This window comes from Pinus tabuliformis, chromosome 6 (genome assembly GCF_031772625.1).
Source record: "Pinus tabuliformis cultivar Carrire ecotype Pingquan chromosome 6, CPIR1, whole genome shotgun sequence".
Classification (NCBI taxonomy): Eukaryota; Viridiplantae; Streptophyta; class Pinopsida; order Pinales; family Pinaceae; genus Pinus; species Pinus tabuliformis.
Window position 1 is genome coordinate 662,508,577 of NC_142292.1, and position 22,658 is coordinate 662,531,234.

Here is a 22,658-nt window from a genome sequence, read left to right on the forward strand (position 1 = left end):
ACATGTCTAGTTGTAACCCAATATTATTATTAATATTAGTATTTATGATATTACATGCTCTATGCAATAAAAATAGCACATTTCTTTTTTTAAAATTACTAATAATTAAATAACCAAAGATGTCATTCATAATACATTTGTAACATGCTTTGATTGGAAATATATTATGAGATCAATATTCTCCTCCAACAAGGCATTTAAGGACTAATAAAACCTTAATTTCATTATTTAATATCACATGTTCAAAATTATTTAAATATTCAACTTCCATATCATATATGGATCTTGAAAAATAATTATATACCATTTAATTGAGAAAATACAATTTAAATAAATGTTATTTATTTGTTTGAATCTAGTCATAATTGCAAAGAATTATCCAACAATAACACAAGATGTAAAGAAGTGATTCTAAACCTTAACTTCATTATTAAATATCACATTTTCAAAATTATTTAAATATTTTACTTTGCATATCATAAAGGGATCTCAAAAGATAATTATATACCATTTAATGGAAAAAATACAATTTAAATAAATATCTAGTACTGATATTTGTTTTAATCCAGTTACAATTAAAGAGTTATCCAAACATTAACACAAGTAAAGAAGTGATTCTGTACTCATATTTATATTATAATTAACAGCCAACAACAGGGATATGCTGAAAGAGTTACAAACCAAAATGTGAAGTATGATTCACCTAAGTATTGAACTCGGCCAATAAATATAATATGTTCACATTATGAAAAGAAGCATACTGATAATATTCTTTTATTACGGTGAAAGAATTACAAAACAAAATGTAATATGTATAATTCATCAAAGTATTGAACTTGTCCAATAAGGATAATAGGTTCAAATTAAAAAAATAAGCATTGTTCATAATGTTGGTTTATTATACTATTAGTCTTACAGTTTTTTTTCCAAAAGTTTATAGCTCATATGAAATAAAAGTATTCCATTTAATAAAGAGAATAGTATTAAAAGGATATCTGGCATTTTAAGAGAGCAGTCAGTTTAAACTCCATCTATGTAATGCACATTACATTACAATAATTAAAGATGCTTTACCGAGAAGAATAAGATTGAGGTACCTAAAAGTGGGTTTTGACAGTTTATTTAAGCATATATTGACGACTTCTTTGTAGTATGCACAAGGAAAATGTGGAGGCAGCAACCAAAGGTGCCATTTCTATACCAAGTTATTTACTTTATTAATTGAACTCGCAACATGTTCGCGATGCATTACAAGATACTAGCACATCAAATGGGATGTGAATCATTTGTCAAATTGTTTGCCTTTTTTGTCCAATGTGTGGAAAGTCTTCCAATGAGAATATCAATACAATTGCTATTCTGTTTGCAGAAGTGATTCGATAATCTTTATCGATTGCTCTTACTTTTTTCAAACCATTTACAATCGAGAAATATTATCTCCAATAGTAATCCCTAATCAAAACAATGCCAAACAGATACCTATTTTTACTCTGGAGCTGCATATCTCATAGTTCACTCAACTCTATTACCTGGCTTGTTGGGCCATGCGTAAGATGAAATACTTGTGACAATTCGACCATGGAATAGCTTTAATCCTGGAAAAGCGGTTCTTTTGTTGAAAACACATCTTTTTATATAAGGTGTGTAAACTCCAACCAGAACTGTCTTCGTTTTGACCATAAATATTTGACAGCACCCATGACAATGGGAACGACACTGATTATTTGATTATGTCATTAACACATTGAAAAAATTTAATAGAACAAGAAGATGGTGTTTCCCGTGGTCAATGACATGGGTCAGCAAGGCTGCTTTGGAAATTGTCTTTTGTACTTCAGCCATAAAATATATCTAAATCTCCCTAAACATAAATAATTGCTCCTTCAAAAATAGAAATGAAAACTCTTTGTTAGTGTCGTACCAGAACAATGCTTCTGAACCCAATTTCCTAAGTTCGAATGATAGACAATATGATTTCATAGCTATCTCAGCCATACGATTCTATTTCTCATTTTATTGGAAGAAGAAATCACATGTAAAGATGTCTTTCATGACCCGGACAATAATGATCTACTTGCATCAAATGAAAGGCAATAGTGCATGCACCATATTATACTCCCAAATAAACTGTTGGCATTGCACCTTACTCTTGAAAATATATTTTCAACTCGGGCAATGCTGGAATCTTGATGATTTCGGTGTCTAATAATAGGTATTGTCCTCAAAACAGCTTAAGCTTCCTGCATCCAAGTTGGTGGAACGTTAGATTGGCAAATAGAAAATTAGAAATAGAGAAGGATTGTAGTTGGAAGTTTCTTGCAATTGAAAAAGCTTACCTTGTAGCAACCCACAATTCTCGGTCTTCCAGAACGGTTTCATAGAAATTTTGTTCTCCATAAACATCTCTAAATTTTCAAAAATATAGCATCAGTGTGTTAGCAACACTCGTGACATGTATGAAAACAGAACCTGGACTACTCCATCATGCTCTAATCCTAAGCAATTGGTTCAACAATATGCAAAATAAGCATGTAAGCAAATTTGCATGTTGGGGAATGTACGGATGATGCTCTAATCTTAAAGAATAGGTTCAACAATGCGTGAATTAAATGGAAACATATAAGTGCATTTGCAAGTCAGAGAATGTATACCCAAACAGAAAAACAAAAATCAGAAAGAGGAGAGGTGTGAAGGAAAAACAACAAAAGATTAGATAACGTTCAGAAAGACGAGAGGGAGTGAAGGAAGCACAATAATAAAACAGATAATATTTCAATATAAATAGGAAGAAAAGATATTTTATAATATATTTCCAATGGTTTCTAAACTTCTGGTATCTTTGAACTTCCTTTCATGTTCATAGCCATTTCTGAGAACAGGAAACTTACGCCAAGTCTGCTAATGTTCGACATTTGTTAACAGCCTTTCCCTCAGGAAGCTCAACAAAAGAATGATGTATGATCATCTCCTTCAATGTCTGCTTTGTACATTTAGGACTATTGTCCCATAAAAAGCACTGCAAAATGAATATCCTCACGAGGTATGAGACATAAGCAAGAATTTGAATTGCAAGTGTGGTGAATATCTAAACGCTAAAAATATATTAATCAATAATCTTGTTCCTGCATTATATAGAAAACCATAAGGTACAATTCTAGAAACAACTTTGTCACTGTACAGTGCATATAGTATCACACAAAAATAAAGAAGGAAAATAACAACTGGAACTTTATCAGAACATATAAGATACCATTAGATTATTCATATTCATACAGATCAGGTGCTTACATACAGACTAGACAGCCTTCATGAACTAAAAGAATATATATATAAGTAAGAAAACGAAGTATGGGTTGAAAAAAATTTGGCTAAAGGAAATAGGGAAGCCTGCCCGTCAGACTCTGGTATCGTTGCTGCCAAAAAAGAATATAAGGACATTGGAAAAAAATTGACTTCGCTCAAAGCTCCCCAGCCTGTGATTGATCCAGTGCCCTCACCTTTCCCAGGTACGGGCAAGGAAATACCTGCCATAAACAAACAAACTAAAATTTCCCCTCCACTGGGTCCCTCTTTGGAGATAGCTCTAGGGCCAGAAGAGGCATTTAAAGACAATTTTCTGGTAATTCAGTTTCTCCTGTTCCATCATTCTCCTGCATAATTGATTTGAATTCCTCACCTTTCCCCTTCCCTACCTTCGAACTTTTACTTGTGTCAATAGCCCTGTCAACTTCCTCCATTTCTTTGGAAGCAGGAGTTTCCTCACAAACTGTTGCAAGCAACCCTGCTCTCCATCACTTCCCACTGATTCATGGAGAACCACCTTATTATCACGATGAGCAAGAATAGGAATTTATGAAGCTTTACACACCTCTCGTTGTTAATCAATGGCGGCAACTTTGAGATCCTCTTTATGATATTGATCATGAGGATGGAGAATTGAGTTTCCATATTGATTTGTTGACTTTTCCTGGTATTGATTGCAGATCTAAAGAGGAGGTGCATCGGATTGATCATGAGGATTGTGATTGGAATGAGAACTCTATCCGCATTTATATGGACGAATTGGTTTGAGATGAACACCCTATTGATATATTTATTGCAGCAGGAAGAACAAATTCATTATTATCCCCTCATGGAGATCCATATACGTGATGGTTTGTTTGCAGAATACAGTGATTGAACATGTTTAGCTTCCACTCACCCTATCTTTGAAGCTTGTACTTGTGAACCTTACACAAGAATTTCTTATGGTCCTGTTCCTGATCAAATTATCAGGGTTTCCAAGGCCCATTTTGATTTTTACATGGTCTTTCATACTGCTAATTATCTTTCATATTTTAATTCTTATTTAAATTCCATCATTCAATAATTACACAAAAAAACATCAGCCATATAACACTTTAGTACAGTAAAAATATAAAGAGACAAATACACAGGAACACAAGAAATTTACTCTGGGAAAGCCCTTATGGGGAAAAACCCAGCAACCCTTTCAATAGAGAATTCTTTAATTCAACAGAGTCACATCTAACTCAACGACTAGGTCAAACTTGGTCTATGGTGCATCCTCCTAGTCAAGTCAATCAGGCCCACAAGTATACTCTGTCTCTGCCACTTCACTGCCTCAGAAGTCAACCTCTTTTCTGCCCTTCATTGACCTCAGAGAGAACTTTAGCTGCCTTAGTTTTGCCTCAGAATACCTTCACTCTGCCTCGGGAATAGCCCTCACATACTTCAGAGTTTAACCCTCACATGCCTCAGAGACAACCTTTGTATGCCTCAGAGATAGACTTTGTATGCTACAGAGATAGACTTTGTATGCCACAGAGATAGATCCTATTAACCATAGACGCGAGCTTCTTGCTTGGCAAATGGAGAGATGAATTGGCCCTTTATATAGTTTTTCCTTTGGCCAAATGGGTGTCTTTACATGGAGCCGACTTGAATTCATGATGAGGCTGACTTGACTAGGAGAAGGCCGACCTTACATTTTGGAGCCAAAACTTTAATCTCAAAAATTCAAATTTCTTCCTTTTGAAAGTCATAATAGGACTTTGACTCAAAATAATTTTCTTTTGACTTTTTAGCATTTAAATATGCTTTACAAATACATAATGACTCAATCATACATAATGAAGACCGACTATAGTTACAAAAATCAACACTCCCTCTTAACTAAGGAGGCATTCATAATGACCATCTAGATGTTCTCATGTTGAAAAAATCTCTATGAAAAGGTTATAGCAAACCATCATCAATCTTGTCAGCATCTCTGGCATTATCAACATCATCTCGCCATCAGCCACTAGTCTAAATCTTTGACTCACTGTCATCATCAACTATTAGGCATCCCTTGCATCATCATTACCACCAATATCTGCTAGTGGCCATATCCGGAGCGGTACCAAACCCATGGCATATCATCAGCATATCAAGACTCACTCTTTCCGAGTGATAGGTCCTAGGACCCACCCTCCCAGAGTGATCTGTCCTCAAATCTAGGACTCACTCAGAGTGATCAATCCTTAAATCTCAAGGCCTCTCACTAGGCCAAAAAGCTAAGATACTCCAACTAGCAAGCACTTGCTCACCCTTCCTAGTGAGCACTCTGGGCCAAGACCTCACTCAACCCCTCTTGGTTGGTGATCTTGTCTAGATGTTGAAAGGACCTCAATCCACCCTACCTCGTGTGTGATTAGGGTCTAGGACCTCACTCTACACTATCTAGTGTGTGATCACAGTCTAGATGCTGAAGGACCTCACTCCAACCTTCCTAGTGTGTGATCAGGGTCCAGATGCTGAAGGACCTCACTCTGCCATTCTTGGTGTGTGATCAGGGTCTCCTCCGAGAGGCACTCACTCAACACTGCGTGTTGAGCACTCTAGGCCTCTCAAATCCATTCTCCCTACCAAGAGAATGTCCAATCGTGCTACAGCCACATCAACACTCCTCAACAAGAGGGATAATCTCCACGAGCCTCAACTGTCTCTGAAGTACAGGAACTTATCCCTAGGAAACAACTTTGTTAGAACATCAACTACCTACTCATTAGTGAAGATGTACTTGAGCCTTATCGCTCTCCTCTACACCATGTCATGAATGTAGTTGCACTAGATCTCAAGGTTCCTTGACTCGTGATCACGATGTCACATACACCTGATTAATCAGTCCAGTAAGTTGCAGTCATACTGCTTGCCTTTCATGCTGCAATATACTTAGTCTCTGAGTGCAACAGATGTCTACTTCCTACTCATCCATGAGATCAGAGCCCAGTGAGAAGCGATATACGAACTCTATTTTTTAGCACTCCTTGCCCAATTTGAATTTCTGCAATTGTATTTCTCTGACTTGGTACTTCAACACATGTTGAGTTATATTCCTTGGCTCAACTGATCTGCTTCTTTTTCTTGATCCATCATTTTGACTGGGTATTATCTCTGAAATAGATCCTATTATGGCAATCCAGATTTGCTCTCTTTGTCATTGGTGCTAGTAGACATCTAGTCGAGATCCTTCTTTTGAGGTCAATTCCCTCCTAAGCAAGGATTCCTGGAGAAGCCTTGACTTCTCCTTTTAGAGCAAATCTTTCAGTCAATGCAACTTCTTGACACATGAGCTCTTATGCATTCGTCAACAGATCATGCAGGATCAACATCAATCCAAGTGCATCAACTCTGAGGAGCCAGTTCAAATCCTGACAAGATGTCCCTTCATAGGCTTCTTTCCTTTTGTTGAGATAATCCTTAGCCTTGTGCTTCATGCTATCCAATCTTATTTTTTCTTGATAGAAATCAAAGGCATTATGCTCCCTTTGAGTCCATATCTCGTTCATTACAATATCTCTCATCACAAAGAGTTCGTTCACCGCAACTTTGCTCTATTCTTCCATCTACTACGAAAAACCTTGGTAGCCTTCTATATGTACCTGCATTCCTCAGTAGGAGGTCATGGAAGAACAATCATAGCAAAGCAAATAATTTAAGGACAAGAGACCTCCTACTAGTAAAATCAATAACAGTAGTAATAATCAAATGAGAGATGTAAAATACTTATCTTTTGAGAACATGTCAGCTCCCTCTTGACCTTGATTTTCTTACATCCATCATCTTCATCAGCCTTATGATGTCACTCCTTTCTAGGTTTCTTCTTTCAGCAAAAACATTTGATCTTAGGGTTTTGTCCATAAACCCTAGACTTTCTTCTCCAAGCCTTTAAGGTTCACAGATGACTAGCTTGGGTATTTAACTTCACACCCTAGACTATTAAAAGTCCATAACCCAAACCCTAGATAATGCCATCAAATTTCAACCCTTTAACAAGATATCAGATTGAGTATTCTGTTAGACATAATTTGATCAAGTTGTGTATTCCAAACTTCAGATTTTTGAAGAGGGGCTTTGACCTCTAACTTAGCAAATTATGTAATTTCAACATCCTACCTTGGATCCAAGGACCTTTTGGCAAATAATATTCAAGCTCAAATTCAATGCAAGACATTTCTTGCACATATGATATTTCCTTACCTTTGAAATGCAACATATTGCAACATACGAAGACTTGCTACTTCAGTTCTTCATTGAATTCATTCTTGGACTGAGGCTAAATTTGAATGACTCGCTCCAAGCAATCACAAAGGCAACCGGATCTCATGCATCTTTTTGCTTTATCCACAAGTCATTTCCTGATGTAAACTTGAAACATACTTTGCATTGAACCTTTGGGATCATAGTTCATTTACTCACTTGCGGTATCAGTCCATCAATCCTTCATTCGCTCATGTCAACCTTTAATCAACGTTGATCTCTGGCTAACATCTGATAAGTCAGCTTCCTGTAATGCATTTCATCCTTTCTTTACGTATAGAACAGAGACCCTTTTAATCTGATATCAAATTTAACTTTTGCATTGATTCAACTTTTTCAGTCCAAGTAACAAGTTTTGCACTTTAGGAAAGGAACTTGGCCTCTGGACTGGGTAACTCAATCCATAAAGGTATGCCATGGGATATTGAACTCCAAGACAATCCTTACCCTTTCAGTACTTTCTAACATATCATGGTGGCTTCTCTTCATGAGATCGTATATCATAGGTTGATGATTTCAGGTAGGTCGCAGGCCTTGTTTTGCTTGGGACAGGGGACTGAAAGGGTGATGAACAACCCAGGTAGGCCATAGACTTGTACAGGTGGACAGAAAGGCTTGTTTGGGGCTGGTTTCTAGCCCAGATTGGCAGAGAACATGGGCAGACCTATTTGGAGACAGGTTGCAGCTGAGAAGAAGGCCTAGATGTGAAGGAGGAGTGTTGTTGCAACCCTAACCAGAAATGCGGACCTACAACAGTGCATAACAGCCCATGAAGGATACAAGGTATGTGTTTTGTTGATGGTTTCATGTTGATTTGATGCTAGTTGGATGGTTGTCCTAGTTTGGAGAATGATTGGGCATTTGTGGACTATTGGAGGGCAGCGTGAGAGTGCCCAAGTGGAGCCCTAAGTGCGGTGCCTTGATGGACTAGGGACTACTAGGAGTGGCAGTGATTGGAGCTTAAGGTTTGGCAAGCCAGAGGCGCAGACTGTTGAAGCCTGTGTTCATCACTGGAGAAGCAACATTTGATGGTGATAGGTGGCAACCCTTTTACCCTATGTTAGTCTCATTGGAGCAACGCGGAAAGACTATAGTGGGAAGAAGTCCTTGAGTAGTTGAGGAGCAGCAGTGGGCAGTTGTGAATTGTTCACAAACGGACAAGAGATTCGATGTGTTAATGCATTGATGGACAAACAATCAACAAGAGAGTAGATTGGATAGCCGCGATTCAGTGACCAGATGGACTTGGAGCATTGATAGAGGCAAGTGTTGTAGAACAGAAGCGAAGGACCTGCAGGTGTACAAGATATGACAAAGAAGTTGTGATCGTGCACTACATCAGCTAGATGGTCAGATTATCTTGTATTGTGTATTCTTGTACTTGTGGATATTTAAGGGCCATTATCCCTAGTACGGGAGTCTTAAACTGTTGTATTATGTCAATTGGATTAATATAACGAAGATTGGGTTATTGTATAAAATTGTGTAAAAAGTTGTGTATATTTGTGCACTAGTAGATTTACTACTTTTTATATTCCGCTATGCAAAGTAGCTTTGCTGCGATTTTTGGTTTGGTAGTGCCAGTGATTTAAGATTCTATCCTAGACACCAAGATTGTGGAAAAACAAAATGATAGAGCTACTTTGAAGGGCCAGTGAATCAGAGTGTGCATAGCGAAGCACAACTTAAGAGCGAATTGGTCACATTGTAGGTGAAGGGCTCACTACAATATCGAAGTTGCAAGTTGGTCTTTAGTATGGGGACAGGTTGGAAGGGCTATCCAAATATAGTACATGGAAGGAAAGGATCAACTTGGTCTTGCAAGGCAACAGGATATTCGTCGAGAAAGCCATCAAGAAGTTGACTAACCCTAAGGAGCTAGAAGTGTATGGGGAATTGGATACAAAGGCAAGATTGATCATCCTAGATGGTGTGAAGGACTCCCTAACACCTCATTTGTCTCGGAAGAACACAACACATGAGATGTGGATGACTCTTCAGAATTTGTTCCAGAATAAGAACGAGAACTGGGTATTGGTATTGAAGGATAAGTTGAAGTCCACCAAGATGATGCAGGGTGAAGGGGTGACTTTGTATCTAACGAGGTTGTCTCAAGTTCGAGATGAGCTTGTTACCGTCGGTGTGACTATTTCACATTCTGATATGGTAAGGAATGCTTTGAAAGGGTTCACTATGGAATGGAAGCCCTTCATCAAGGGGATTGTTGCCAGAGAGAAGTTGCCAGACTAGAATAGGTTGTGGGACAACTTCATTCAAGAAGAGTTGCGAGACGAGGATCTTCATTTGAAGAAGAAAGCTTTAGATGATGGCATGGCACTTGCAGCACGAATGAAGGGATAGAAGAAGGACTTGAGTAAGATCAAGTGTTTCAATTGTGGTGAGATAGGTCATTTTTCGACGAGATGTCCGACGAATAAGAAGCAGGGAGATGATGAGAAGAAGAAAGGGAAGCAAGTCGCTAGTGTTGCCACTTCTGTCGAGATAGATGATCTCTCCAGGAGATTAGAGAAGGAGGACTTTGCCTTGATCTCTCATTTCTCGTAGGGTACCATCAACAAGGTTGCATGGTACGTGGACATTCGAGCGTTGAAGCATATGATGGGGTCACAGGATGCGTTCAAGACTCTAGCTAAGTGGGACTCAAAGTTGCACATAGTGTTGGGCGACAAGAGTCAGAAAGAGATCAAAGGATCGGGTGTTGTGCCATTTAGGATGGAGTCAGGATAGGTGATGTGAGTCCAAGATGTACTATTTGTACCAGGACTCTGATATAGTGTGATGTTTGTCTCAGCAATCGAACAGAAGGGGTTTGAGGTCTTCTTCCAAGATGGGAAAGCAAAACTCAGGCCCAGAGGCTCTAGCTCTGGAGGTGTCGTGATTGGAGTTAGAGAGCATGGTCTATATAAGCTGAAGGGCAAGCCTATAAATCATGGGAAGAAGAAGGAGGACCAAGTGTAGGATCTAGAGAAGCAAATGCAGGTGCAAGCTTCAGAGGAGCAAGTACAGGTTCCAAAGAAGAAGGTCCAGGTTCCAAAGGCTCAGAGGGAGTTGAGTTCTAGAGGGAGCTTGCAGGTTCAGAGGGAGACTTTGCAACCCAAGAAGAGTGTGTGGTCAATGGGGAGCAAGGGTGCTTCTACAACTGCCAAGAAGGAATCATGGAGAGAGTGGAAGACATTTCAAGAGAAGAAGAAGAAGCAAGAGGCTTCCAGTGACAGTGACACTTCTGAGAGAGGCGTAGCCATGCTACAGGGATTGCTAGATGTAGGATCTAGAGAAGCAGATGCAGGTGCAATCTTCAGAGGAGCAAGTACAGGTTCCAAAGAAGAAGGTCCAGGTTCCAAAGGCTCAGAGGGAGTCGAGTTCTAGAGGGAGCTTGCAGGTTCAGAGGGAGACTTTGCAACCCAAGAAGAGTGCGTGGTCAATGGGGAGCAAAGGTGCTTCTACAACTGCCAAGAAGGAATCATGGAGAGAGTGGAAGACATTTCAAGAGAAGAAGAAGAAGCAAGAGGCTTCCAGTGACAGTGACACTTCTGAGAGAGGCATAGTCCATGCTACAGGGATTGCTACAGTTATGGGCGCCAGGAGTTGGGCAAGTGTTGCGAGCAGTGATGATGATGATGACAAGTTACTTCTTAGTCTTGGAAGTACCTCCCTCACTAAGAGGGAGTGTTGATTTTTGGTAGCTTGGGAGGTACTCCAAGCCCTAGGGTTCAGGGTTTGGAGGTTGGAGCACCACAAAAGTGCTTTGTGGGCTTGGAACCCAAGGTGTGGGCTTTGCACCCAAGCTGGTGGGTGTGAATCCATGAGGATTTTAGGGCATGTGATGACCTGAGATGATAGAGGACCTCAAGAGCAACCGGAAGCATTGAAAATCACACAAATTCAAGTTTTTTACCATGAGATATGAATTTTATATTGTAGTTGTGGGTTAATGTAACACCTAAAACAGGTCGGTTTGGTGTGTTAGAGTGCCACAAGCTATGTTTGTTGACACCACATAATTTGATATAAATTAAGAAGATTTGGAGGTCATTTTGATCATCCAAGAGTGCATCTTCTCATAGGAAAACCATCTCTAAGGTAGCCACAGCTCTAGAAGAGGAGGCCAAGTAAGTTTGGAGATTGTTTGTGGGTGACTTGGCAGGTCCGTTGAGGAGCAGAGAGGCAAGACGCGTACCTGGAGATGATTTGCGTAGTGTTTTGGTGAGGATTTGCTGTGGTTTTTCTCCCTTGAACAGGCCGCATTTATGGTCGATGATTTTAGGTAGGTCGCAGGTCTTGTTTTGCTTGGAACATGGGGGCGAAAGGGTGTTGAACAACCCGGGTAGGCCGCAGACTTGTACAAGTGGACAAAAGTGCTTGTTTGGGGGCTAGTTTCTAACCCAAATTGGCAGAGAATGTGTGCAGACCTGTTTGGAGAGAGGCCACAGTTGAGAAGAAGGCCTGGACATGAAGGAGGAGTGTTGTAGTAGTGTTGTTGCAGGCCTAACCAAAAGCGCAGTACAACAGTGCATAACAACCCATGAAGGATACAAGGTATGTGTTTTGTTAATGGTTTCATGTTGAGTTGATGCTAGTTGGATGGTTGTCCTAGTTTAGATAGTGGTTCAAAATTTGTGGACTCTTGAAGGGCAGCGTGACGGTGCCCAAGTGGAGCCCTAAGTGCGATGCCTTGATGGACTAAGGACTACTAGGAGTGGTAGTGATTGAAGCTTAGGTTTGGCTAGCATGAGGAGTAGATTGTGGGAGTCTGTGTTCATCATTGGAGAAGCGACATTTGATGGTGATAGGTGGCAACCTTCCTCCCTATGTTAGTCTTCACTGGAGAAACACGAGAAGATTCTAGTGGGAAGAAGTCCCTGAGTAGTTGAGGAGCAAGAGTGGGCAGTTGTGAGTTGTTCACAAACGAAGTTGTGAACAACTCGACAGGAGACTCGATGTGTTGATGCGTTGAAGGGCAAACAATCAACGAGAGAGTAGATTGGATAGTCGAGATTCAGTGGCTAGATGGTATTGGACCATTGGTAGAGGAAGGTGCTACAGAACGAAGTGAAGGACCCATAGGTGTACAGGATATGACAAAGAAGCTATGATCGTGCACTACATCAGCTAGATCGTCAGATTATCTTGTATTGTGTATTCTTGTACTTGTGGATATTTGAGGGCCATTATCCCTGGTACAGGATCCCTAGAATGTTGTATAATATCAATTTGATTAATATAACGAAGATTGGCTTATTTTACAAAATTGTGTATATTTTGTGCACTAGTAGATTTATTGTTGTTTATATTCCGTTGTGCAAAGTAGCTTCGTTGTGATTCTTGGTTTGGTAGTGTTAGTGATTTAAGATTCTATCCTAGACACCAGGGTCATGGAAAAACAACATGGTATTAGAGCTACTTTGAAGATCCAGTAAATCAGAGTGGGCACAGTGAAGTACAACTTAAGAGCGAGTTGGTCACATTGTAGGTGAAGGGCTCACTACAATGTCGAAGTTGCAAGTTGGTCTCCAGTATGAGGACATGTTGGAAGGGTTGTCCAACCATATTCCATGGAAGGAACGGATCAAGTTGGTCTTGCAAGTCAATAGGATCTGGGAATTTGCTGAGAAAGCCATCAAGAAACCGACTTACCCTAAGGAGCTAGAAGTGTACGAGGAATTGGATACGAAGGAAAGATTGATCATCCTAGATGTTGTGAAGAACTCCCTAATACTTCATTGGTCCGGGAAGCACACTACATGAGATGTGGATCGCTCTTCAGAATTTGTTCCAGAATAAGAACGAGAATCGGGTATTCGTATAGGACGATAAGTTGAAGTCCACCAAGATGATGTAGAGTGAAGGGGTGACTTTGTATCTGACGAGGTTGTCTCAGGTTCGAGATGAGCTTGTCGCCATCAGTGTGATTATTTTAGATTCTGATATGGTGAGGATTGCATTGAAATGGTTCATCAAGGAATGGAAGCCCTTCATCAAGGGGATTGTTGCTAGAGATAAGTTGCCAGACCAGAATAGGTTGTGGGACGACTTCATTTAGGATTAGTTGCGAGACGAGGATCTTCATCCGAAGAAGGAAGCTACAGATGATGATGTGGCACTTGCAATACGAATGAAAGGAAAGCAGAAGGATTTGAGTAAGATCAAGTGTTTCAACTGTGGCGAGATGGGTCATTTTCCGACGAGATGTCCGATGAAGAAGAAGAATGGAGATGACGAGAAGAAGAAAGGGAAGCATGTCACAGGTGTTGCCACTTCTAACGAGATAGACGATCTCTCCAGGAGGTTGGAGAAGGAGGACTCTACCTTAATCTTTCATTTCTTGCAAGGTACCATCGATGAGGCTGCATGGTACGTGGATAGTGGAGCGTCGAAGCATATAACAGGGTCACAAGATGCGTTCAAGACTCTAGCTGAGTGGGACTCAAAGTTGCACAAGGTGTTGGGCGACGAGAGTCAAAAAGAGATCAGAGGATCGAGTGTCGTGCCATTCGGGACAAAGTCAGGACAGGTGATGTGAGTCCAGGATGTACTATTTGTACCGGTAATCAAATATAGTGTAATGTCTATCTCACCGATCGAGCAAAAGGGGTTTGAGGTCTTCTTCCAGGATGGGAAGGCAAGACTCAAGCCTAGAGGCTCTAGTTCCACAGGTATCGTGACTGGAGTTCAAGGGCATGGTCTATACAGGCTGATGGGAAAGCCTATAGATCATGGGAAGAAGAAAGGGGACTAGATGCAGGTTCCAGAGAAGTAGGTGCAAGTGCAAGCTCCAAAGGAGCAGGTATAAGTTCCAGAGAAGAATGTCCAGGTTCCAAAGGTTCTAAGGGAGTTGAGTTCTAGAGGGAGCTTACAGGTTCAGAGGTGTTAGTTTTTTGTAGCATCGGAAGTGCTCTAGCCTTGAAAATTGGTGGAGGGGCTAAGGCACATGAGTTCTAAAGAACCCAGAAACCGTTTGGTGAAATTCCACCCAGATTGTATTTTATTAAAATAATTAATATTTTTAATGGGGTTCCTATTAAAATTGGCAACTAGGGCCAAACTCCATGTGGGTCAGCTTATTTTATGGCAGCTGATATTTTTATTGGATCCCTCTCGTCGAGACATGTAGGATTGATCTAAAAATCATCCGATTCCAATAAGTATTTATGGAGATATGAATTTATTTTGATTATGGAATTATTATCAAGCCGACCAGCAACTTGGGTAGGCTCAGAAGCCCAATAGATGTGTCTATTCATCATCCACGTTTTAGTATAAATTGGTGAGGACTTGAAGTCATTTTGCACATGTATTCTTGAGGTGATCTCCTCTCCATGTCTTGGGTTTTTGAAGAAGGAGAGAACAAAAGAATACGATGGCCTAGAAGGAGCCCTAGCTGTAGATGATGCCTTAACCTTATCCACTGTAAATGAAGACATACAAAGGTCATGAAGGTCCCTACACAGTCAATGGAACAGCCCTGATCATAGTCAAGTGATGCCCTAAATACGTTGTTCAGATGCCTTATACGGATGCCCTAATACACATTCCTGAAGCCTTATACGCAGGCCCTAATACGATGACCAAAGAAGTTTTACACGTTGTTCATAAAGACTCCTTTCACGCAGATCATAGAGACTCCTTACACGCTGTTCATGGAGTCATTTACATGCAGATTAAGGAAACAGTGACACGCTGTTCATGGAGTCATTTACACACAAATTATGGAAACAGTAATACGTTGTTCATGGAGTAATACATTGTACATGGAAACCTAGTCGCAGTCACAACCGCAATCAAGTATGAAAGGAACCGCAGTTAAGGAAGTCGTCTCCGCAATGATGTTCTCGGATCTAGCAACGTAGATCAGGCTCTGTGGTTCGAATATCTCCAAGAATCTGTTGAATTATAGTGGCATGCTAATATACTCTAAGGCACGCATTGTGGCACGCTAATGATCTCTGAGATATCTGGCATTGCATCACACTATAGTGGATTCGAATTCAATTATGAATATTCATATGGCAGCAGTTATGAATGTTCGTATGGCAGAGACATATAGTTATATGACAAGGATTTTAAAGTGATCCTTAATATGACTGTATATGACAGTAACTTGGATGAGATACGTTTAGTTGGCATCAGAAGAGGGCTAAGTTGCTACCTTGGATCTAGAAATTTGGAACTATAGCCTAGCTGCTTTGCTAGGCTGCAAGCCATAGCAAGCAGCTAAGGTTGATATACATATAGATGTATGATGAAGCAACATAAGTATAGCAGTAGCTTGATGATGAATGAGATCATGGGCATGATGTAGATCATGGGCAGCATGATGTATGAGCAGCATAGTGAGTAGATCATGGAGAGCATGATGTAGATCATGGGCAGCATGATGTATGGGCAGCTCAGTGATGTATGAGATCATGAGCAGCATGAAGATGCATGGGCAGCATGATGTATGGGCAGCTCAGTGATGTATGAGATCATGAGCAGCATGATGATGCATGACGCAGCATGATGGTATTACATGGTAAGGTGCAGCAAATGGACGAGATGCAGCACTATGATGGATGAAGGAGTCACCTTAGAGAATCAATTGAAGCAATATGTCTTCAACTGATCTCTGCCGATATCAAAAGTCAAAGTGTTGACTTCTATTGTAAATGTACTCTCTCTCTCTCTCTTTCTCTGCTGAACTTTGAAGAACATAAAAGAAGAATTGATCAAGGGTTTCCCCGCATTAGGGTTTGTCCCTGGCTAGCGCCACATCTTGTGTCCTCTTGTCTTGGCTTGTCTTCTGCGATTTATATTTATGTTCTATCTGCAATTTACTTTAATGTTGATGTGATTGCTAATCTGGGAAAGATAATGAGCTAACAGTGAAAATTGAAATAAATTGCTCTAGCATAGAACATACCTAAAATTAACATGGTATCAGAGCTGAGGTGAAGACAATGCCCAAGCAAGAGTGAAAGAGCAATCACCAAAGACAGTTGGGACAAGACAAAAGGATCAATGGGTTCCTCATAATTCACCCAAGGCGAAGTCGAAGCAAAGAATATTATCAAACTGGCGCAGCGGAAATTTCTGATGGCCTACCTAAAGATCACTTCATTGGGAAGTTCGGATCTAAGGATGGAAGGAAAGGCAGATGCCTTGGTTACAATAAGTTCGGCCCTTATGCGAAGGAGTGTCCGAATGGTAGAGATGCAGGTCATCAAGGACACGATCGACTCTTCAGAGAAAGCAAGGAACCCCTAGTATGAAGAATCAAATGTTGTTTCTAATAAGATAAAGAAGCGTTATATTATATTGGCCCTCTCCTTCAGATCCTTTGGGAATCTGGCTTATTGATTGTAGTGCTTCAAGGCACTTCATCAGATAGACGGGTATACTCTCTAATTTGGTAGAGATGGAAACAATCGTGGAATTATACTTGGAGCCGATGCCACCTATCCCGAAAAGGATGTTGGGAATGTTATCCCTCAATTGAATGAGGGTAACTCGATTCATTTACAGAAACACTTTTATGTACTTGATCGCAAGAAGAACCTGGTGTCCATTTCAGCAATGGAAGTCAAAGGTTCAGGGTGGCACTCATCAATGGAAAGGTACGTGTTTGAAAATAGATTTTTCAAAGACGTTTTTGAGTTCAGGGTTGTATCAAGTTGCAAGAAGTCCATTGGGGACCATGTCCATTGACACAGCACCGGAGGTCTATGAGTCAGATGGTGACAGGGATGCCTGAATTCAAAAAGAGCATGAAGGTACATGTCTGAGATGTACCGAAGGAAAATATTATAAGGGTACCATTCCCCTCACGCCACAGGTCCACAGGTTTGGAACAACCCAAGGAGTTTGAGATTCATGATCGGAATCTCATGTATGCAGGTGGTAGAAATCCCTCTATGGCTTGAAGCAAAACACCCCGGGCATAGTATGAGAGGACCAATAGCTGTCTAATGAAGCTAAGACTTACTAGGAGTGAAATTGATCCAAACAATCTGAAGGTTGTGGATGAAAGAACTCTCATACTAGCACCTATGTCTTACAGGTGCAAACCCTCTCATTTGTAGGAGACAGAGGGAGTTGGATTCCGAATGTGGAAATATAAACTACAAGCTTGTGATTACCTCGAGGATCTTAACTTTCAGAAGTTATATGGTAGTGATGTCAGACCAGATTTGGGAAATGCCTTTGAGTTTCATAAACTCATTCGCGTTGGTGTTCTTGGTGAACCTCCGTCTGGACAAATGTTTTGCAGTTAGTATGGTGAGCTCATATTTGGCTGAGCTTCATTGGATTGATGCCTAGAATCTTCTAAGATATCTTCAGGCCACAATATCTCATGGATTGAGATACACTGCCTGAAATATTTTAAATGTTGACTGGGCAGGCAATGTGGAGCATCACTAGAGCACTTCTCAGTGCTTGTTCTCCTTGGGATATGCTTCGATATCCTGGATAAGCAAGAAGCAGAAGTCGGTGGCTTTGAGCACCGCCGAGGCAGAGTATATTGCTGCTAGCAAGGCTACCTGAGAGGCAGTCTGGTTACGAAAGCTCTTCAGTGAGCTGTTTGGATACGATTATGTAGCAGGATTATTAGTTCTCCTGTGAGGTCTGGATGATGTGTTCTCCATGACAATTATGTAACAGGATGATTAGTTCTCCTGTGAGGTCTGGATGATGTGTTCTCCATAACAATTATGTAGCAGGATGATTAGCTCTCCTGTGAGGCTTGGATGATGTGTTCTCTATGGCGATTGTGTAGCAAGATGATAAGTTCTCCTGTGAGCACAGGATTGATTAAGTTCTCCTGTCGAGGCATCCTACCCATGCAATATGGGACTCATGGGAAGTACCTCTCATCTAATCAATGAGTAGGGAAATGAGGATAGGGACCATAGTAGTACCAATGGACGCATCGTTGTATCTACCGTACTCCTTATGCTAGGATGACCTTCATTGATATGGGATCAATGATACTAGTCTGGGACCAGTTGTAGGAGTTGTACCTACTATGACGCTGACTTCGAGTCGGTTGAGACTGGTCTGGGACCAGTGGTACATACTCTAACACTGACTTCGAGTCAGTGGAGGACTAGTTTGGGACCAGTGAGAGTGGTACATACTATGACGCTGACTTCGGGTCGGTTGAGACTGGTCTGGGACCAGTAGTACACACTCTGAGACTGATGACACTGGTCTGGGACCAGTGGTAGGAGTGGTACCCACTATGACGCTGACTTTGGGTTGGTTGACACTAGTCTGGGACCAGTAGTACGCACTCTGAGACTGACTTCGAGTCAGTGGAGAATGGTATGAGACATTCTCGATCAATTCTTCTTCTTCATGGTTCAGCAAAGCTAAGTAGAGCATAGCAAAGCCAGCAGAGCTAAGTAGAGCAGAGCCAACAGAGCTGAGCAGAGCTGAGTCAACAGAGCTGAGTAGAGCCAGCAGAGCTGAGTAGAGCTATCAGAGCTAAGCAGAGCTAAGCAGAAAATGCAGGGCATGATGGCAGAGATAGTACAGTCGGACATATGGATCGGCAGATGGAGTTCTCCCTAGTTGAGAGGGAGTGTTAAAATTGGCAACTAGGGCCAAACTCCACGTGGGTCAACTTATTTATGACAACTGATATTTTTATTGGATCCCTCTCGTCGAGAGGTGTAGGATTGATCTAAAGATCATCCGATTCCAATAAGTATTTATGGAGATATGAATTTATTTTGATTATGGAATTATTATCAAGCCGACCAGCAACTTGGGTAGGCTCAGAAGCCCAATAGACGTGTCTATTCATCATCCACGTTTTAGTATAAATTGGTGAGGACTTGAAGTCATTTTTCACATGTATTCTTGAGGTGATCTCCTCTCCACGTCTTGGGTTTTTGGAGAAGGAGAGAACAAAAGAATACGATGGCCTAGAAGGAGCCCTAGCTGCAGATGATGCCCTAACCTTATCCACTGTAAATGAAGACATACGCAGGTCATGAAGGTCCCTACACACAATCAATGGAACAGCCCTGATCACAGTCAAGTGATGCCCTAAATACGTTGTTCAAATGCCTTATACAGATGCCCTAATACGCATTCCTGAACCCTTATACACAGTGCCTAATACGATGACCAAAGAAGTTTTACACGTTGTTCATAAAGACTCCTTTCACGCAAATCATAGAGACACCTTACATGCTGTTCATGGAGTCATTTACATGCAGATTAAGGAAAGAGTAACACGTTGTTCATGGAATCATTTACACGCAGATTATGGAAACAGTAATACGTTGTTCATGGAGTAATACGTTGTACATGGAAACGTAGTCGCAGTCACAACCGCAATCAAGTATGAAAGGAGCCGCAGTTAAGGGAGCCGTCTCCGCAGTGATGTTCTCGGATCTGGCAGCGTAGATCAGGCTCTGTGGTTCGAATATCTCCAAGACTTTGTTGAATTACAGTGGCATGCTAATATACTCTGAGGCATGCGTTGTGGCACGCTAATGATCTCTGAGATATCTGGCATCGCATCACACTACAATGGATTCGAATTCAATTATGAATATTCGTATGGCAGCAGTTATGAATGTTCGTATGGCAGAGACATATGGTTATATGACAAGGATTTTAAAGTGATCCTTAATATGACTGTATATGATAGTAACTTGGATGAGATACATTTAGCTGTCATCAAAAGAGGGCTAAGCTGCTACCTTGGATCTAGGAATCTAGAACTATAGCCTAGCTGCTTTGCTAGGCTGCAAGCCATAGCAAGCAACTAAGGCTGATATACATATGGTTGTATGATGAAGCAATAGAAGTATAGCAGCAGCTTGATGATGAATGAGATCATGGGTAGCATGATGTATGAGCCGCATAGTGAGTACATCATGGACAGCATGATGCAGATCATGGGCAGCTCAGTTATGTATGAGATCATGAGCAGCATGATGTATGAGATCATGGGCAGCATGATGTATGGGCAGCTCAGTGATGTATGAGATCATGAGCAGCATGATGATGCATGATGCAGCATGATGGTACTACACGGTAAGGTGCAGCAAATGGATGAGATGCAGCACTATGATGGATGAAGGAGTCACCTTAGAGAATCAGTTGAAGCAATATGTCTTCAACTGATCTCTGCCGATATCAAAAGTCAAAGTGTTGACTTCTATTGTAAATGTACTCTCTCTCTCTTTCTCTGCTGAACTTTGAAGAACATAAAAGAAGAATTGATCAAGGGTTCCCCACATTGGGGTTTGTCCCTGGCTAGCGCCACATCTTCTGTCCTCTTGTATTGGCTTGTCTTCTGCGATTTATATTTATGTTCTATCTGCAGTTTACTTTAATGCTGATGTGATTGCTAATCTAGAAAAGATAATGAGCTAACTGTGAAAATTGAAATAAATTGCTCTAGCATAGAACATACCTAAAATTAACAGTTCCTAAGTCTAAACTTAGGAAAATTCAAATATTAATGGGCATTAATCAAAATATGGGTGTGAATGATCTAAAAGGCGAATCAAGTCATGTTTTAATCTTAGCAGTTGATTAGAGACTTAATCTCGGTCGTTGAAGACTCAACAGGAAAAGTATTAAATGGAGCCTTGGGGTTCATTTGGAAATTCACACGGAGAGAACGAATTGATCAAGAATTCGATTTCTAGGGCAAGGTTTGCTAAGGATTTCAAATTAAGCGATCATTTTGCAGCAAAGAGGTAGTGAGAATCTGGGAGAAGGACTTTCCGGAGAATACTGACAGACAGGCGCAGAGGGTGAGCACAGAGGGCAGAAGCTAGAACTACCAGGAACAATGGGAACTGTCGAGAACTGCCAGAACAGTAGGGAAAGTTGACCCAGAGGGCAGAAGCCAGAACTGTCGGGAATGGACGGAACTGTCGGGAACTAGTGGAACTGCCGGGAAAGATGATGCAGAGGGCAGAAGCCGGAACTGTCGGGAAAGATGACGCAGAGGGCAGAAGCCGGAACTGCCGGGAATAGTCAAAACTGCCGAGAACTGCCAAAACAGCCAAGAAAGCTGATGCAGAGGACAGAAGACAGAACTATCGGAAACTGTCGGAATAGCCTAGAAAGCTGACGCAGAGGGCAGAAGAGGTGACGCAGAAATAGCTAGGGTTGGCCAACCTTGACCTAAATCAACCGAAATTTTGTTGGGTGAAGTGAGGTAAAACTCACTCAGATTTTCGCCAATATTTTCTTTGTAAAGGATTGCTAGATGAGCATCCTAGATTTGTATTCAGATATTTCTCTTGCATAATAATAAAGTCCTCAGAACTGCTGCACCGATTTTCCCACATTGGGTTTTTCCAGGGACTATTGTGTCCAAAAATAAGTGTGTCCTATATATGTTGTTCTTTGCTCTGTTTTCTATTTCATGAGATCAAATATTTAATTAGTGTAGGCTACAAAAGTTATTTAAGAAGAATAACTTGATGAATATAATTTAAAAATCAAGTAGGTGAAGTAGATTCAGATTTGCTACAGTAGGGATTCCTTCAGAGTGGAGGAATTTTCACATGGTATCAGAGCATTGATTTTGAAACAGGAAGAGCAGCGTTGAGCATAGAGGCCAATAGTTGCATTTAGCAGCAATTCGAATCCCCTTGGAGGGATTGCGCAGTCCTGCCGTGAAGCTGATTCAAGGAAATCTCTCTTTGAGTGAGTCGACAAAGGTACGATTTCTGAATCGTGAGCTTGCAAAGGCAGAGGGAGTGACGCAAAGCCTCAGCGCAGTGCTAGAAGGGCACAATTTCTACTAGGGCAAAAATCCGCTGGAAAAGAACCAAGACACGTAGAAGGGGAATTTTCTCCTTAGAGAACTTTCCGCCAGAAAGTTCGAATTTCTCACTTGCTGAGCAGTTGTGCTATGCAGTGACTAGAGGAGTCAGTTCGACAGTTGGGTGAGATGGCATCGAATGGGCTCAAAAATCAAGACAGGTTGGATGGAGCCTCCAACTATGTCATATGGAAGACCAGAATCTTAGCAGCTCTAGAGGAATATGATCTCGAGGCCTATGTCAAAAGTGTTGTATTCGTTCTTGCTGACAACG

General features: G+C 41.0%; 1 protein-coding gene across 4 annotated transcripts in view; it reads right to left on the reverse strand.

The window, feature by feature from the left end:
• Positions 1-1,375: 1,375 nt before the first annotated feature.
• LOC149260348 (Aldolase-type TIM barrel family protein) overlaps positions 1,376-22,658 on the reverse strand; it is a 321,369-nt gene continuing 300,086 nt past the window's right edge. For 2 of the 4 annotated variants that reach the window (XM_089420332.1, XM_089420339.1), the window contains exons 8-10: positions 2,889-3,016; positions 2,337-2,405; positions 1,376-2,240 (exon numbers count right to left, since the gene is read on the reverse strand). In XM_089420332.1, the coding sequence (XP_089276458.1) occupies positions 2,222-2,240; positions 2,337-2,405; positions 2,889-3,016 (216 nt within the window). In that variant the 3' untranslated portion in view covers positions 1,376-2,221. The remainder of the gene's footprint in view (positions 2,241-2,336; positions 2,406-2,888; positions 3,017-22,658) is intronic. The other 2 variants (XR_016258202.1, XM_089420335.1) reach the window with 2 other exon arrangements.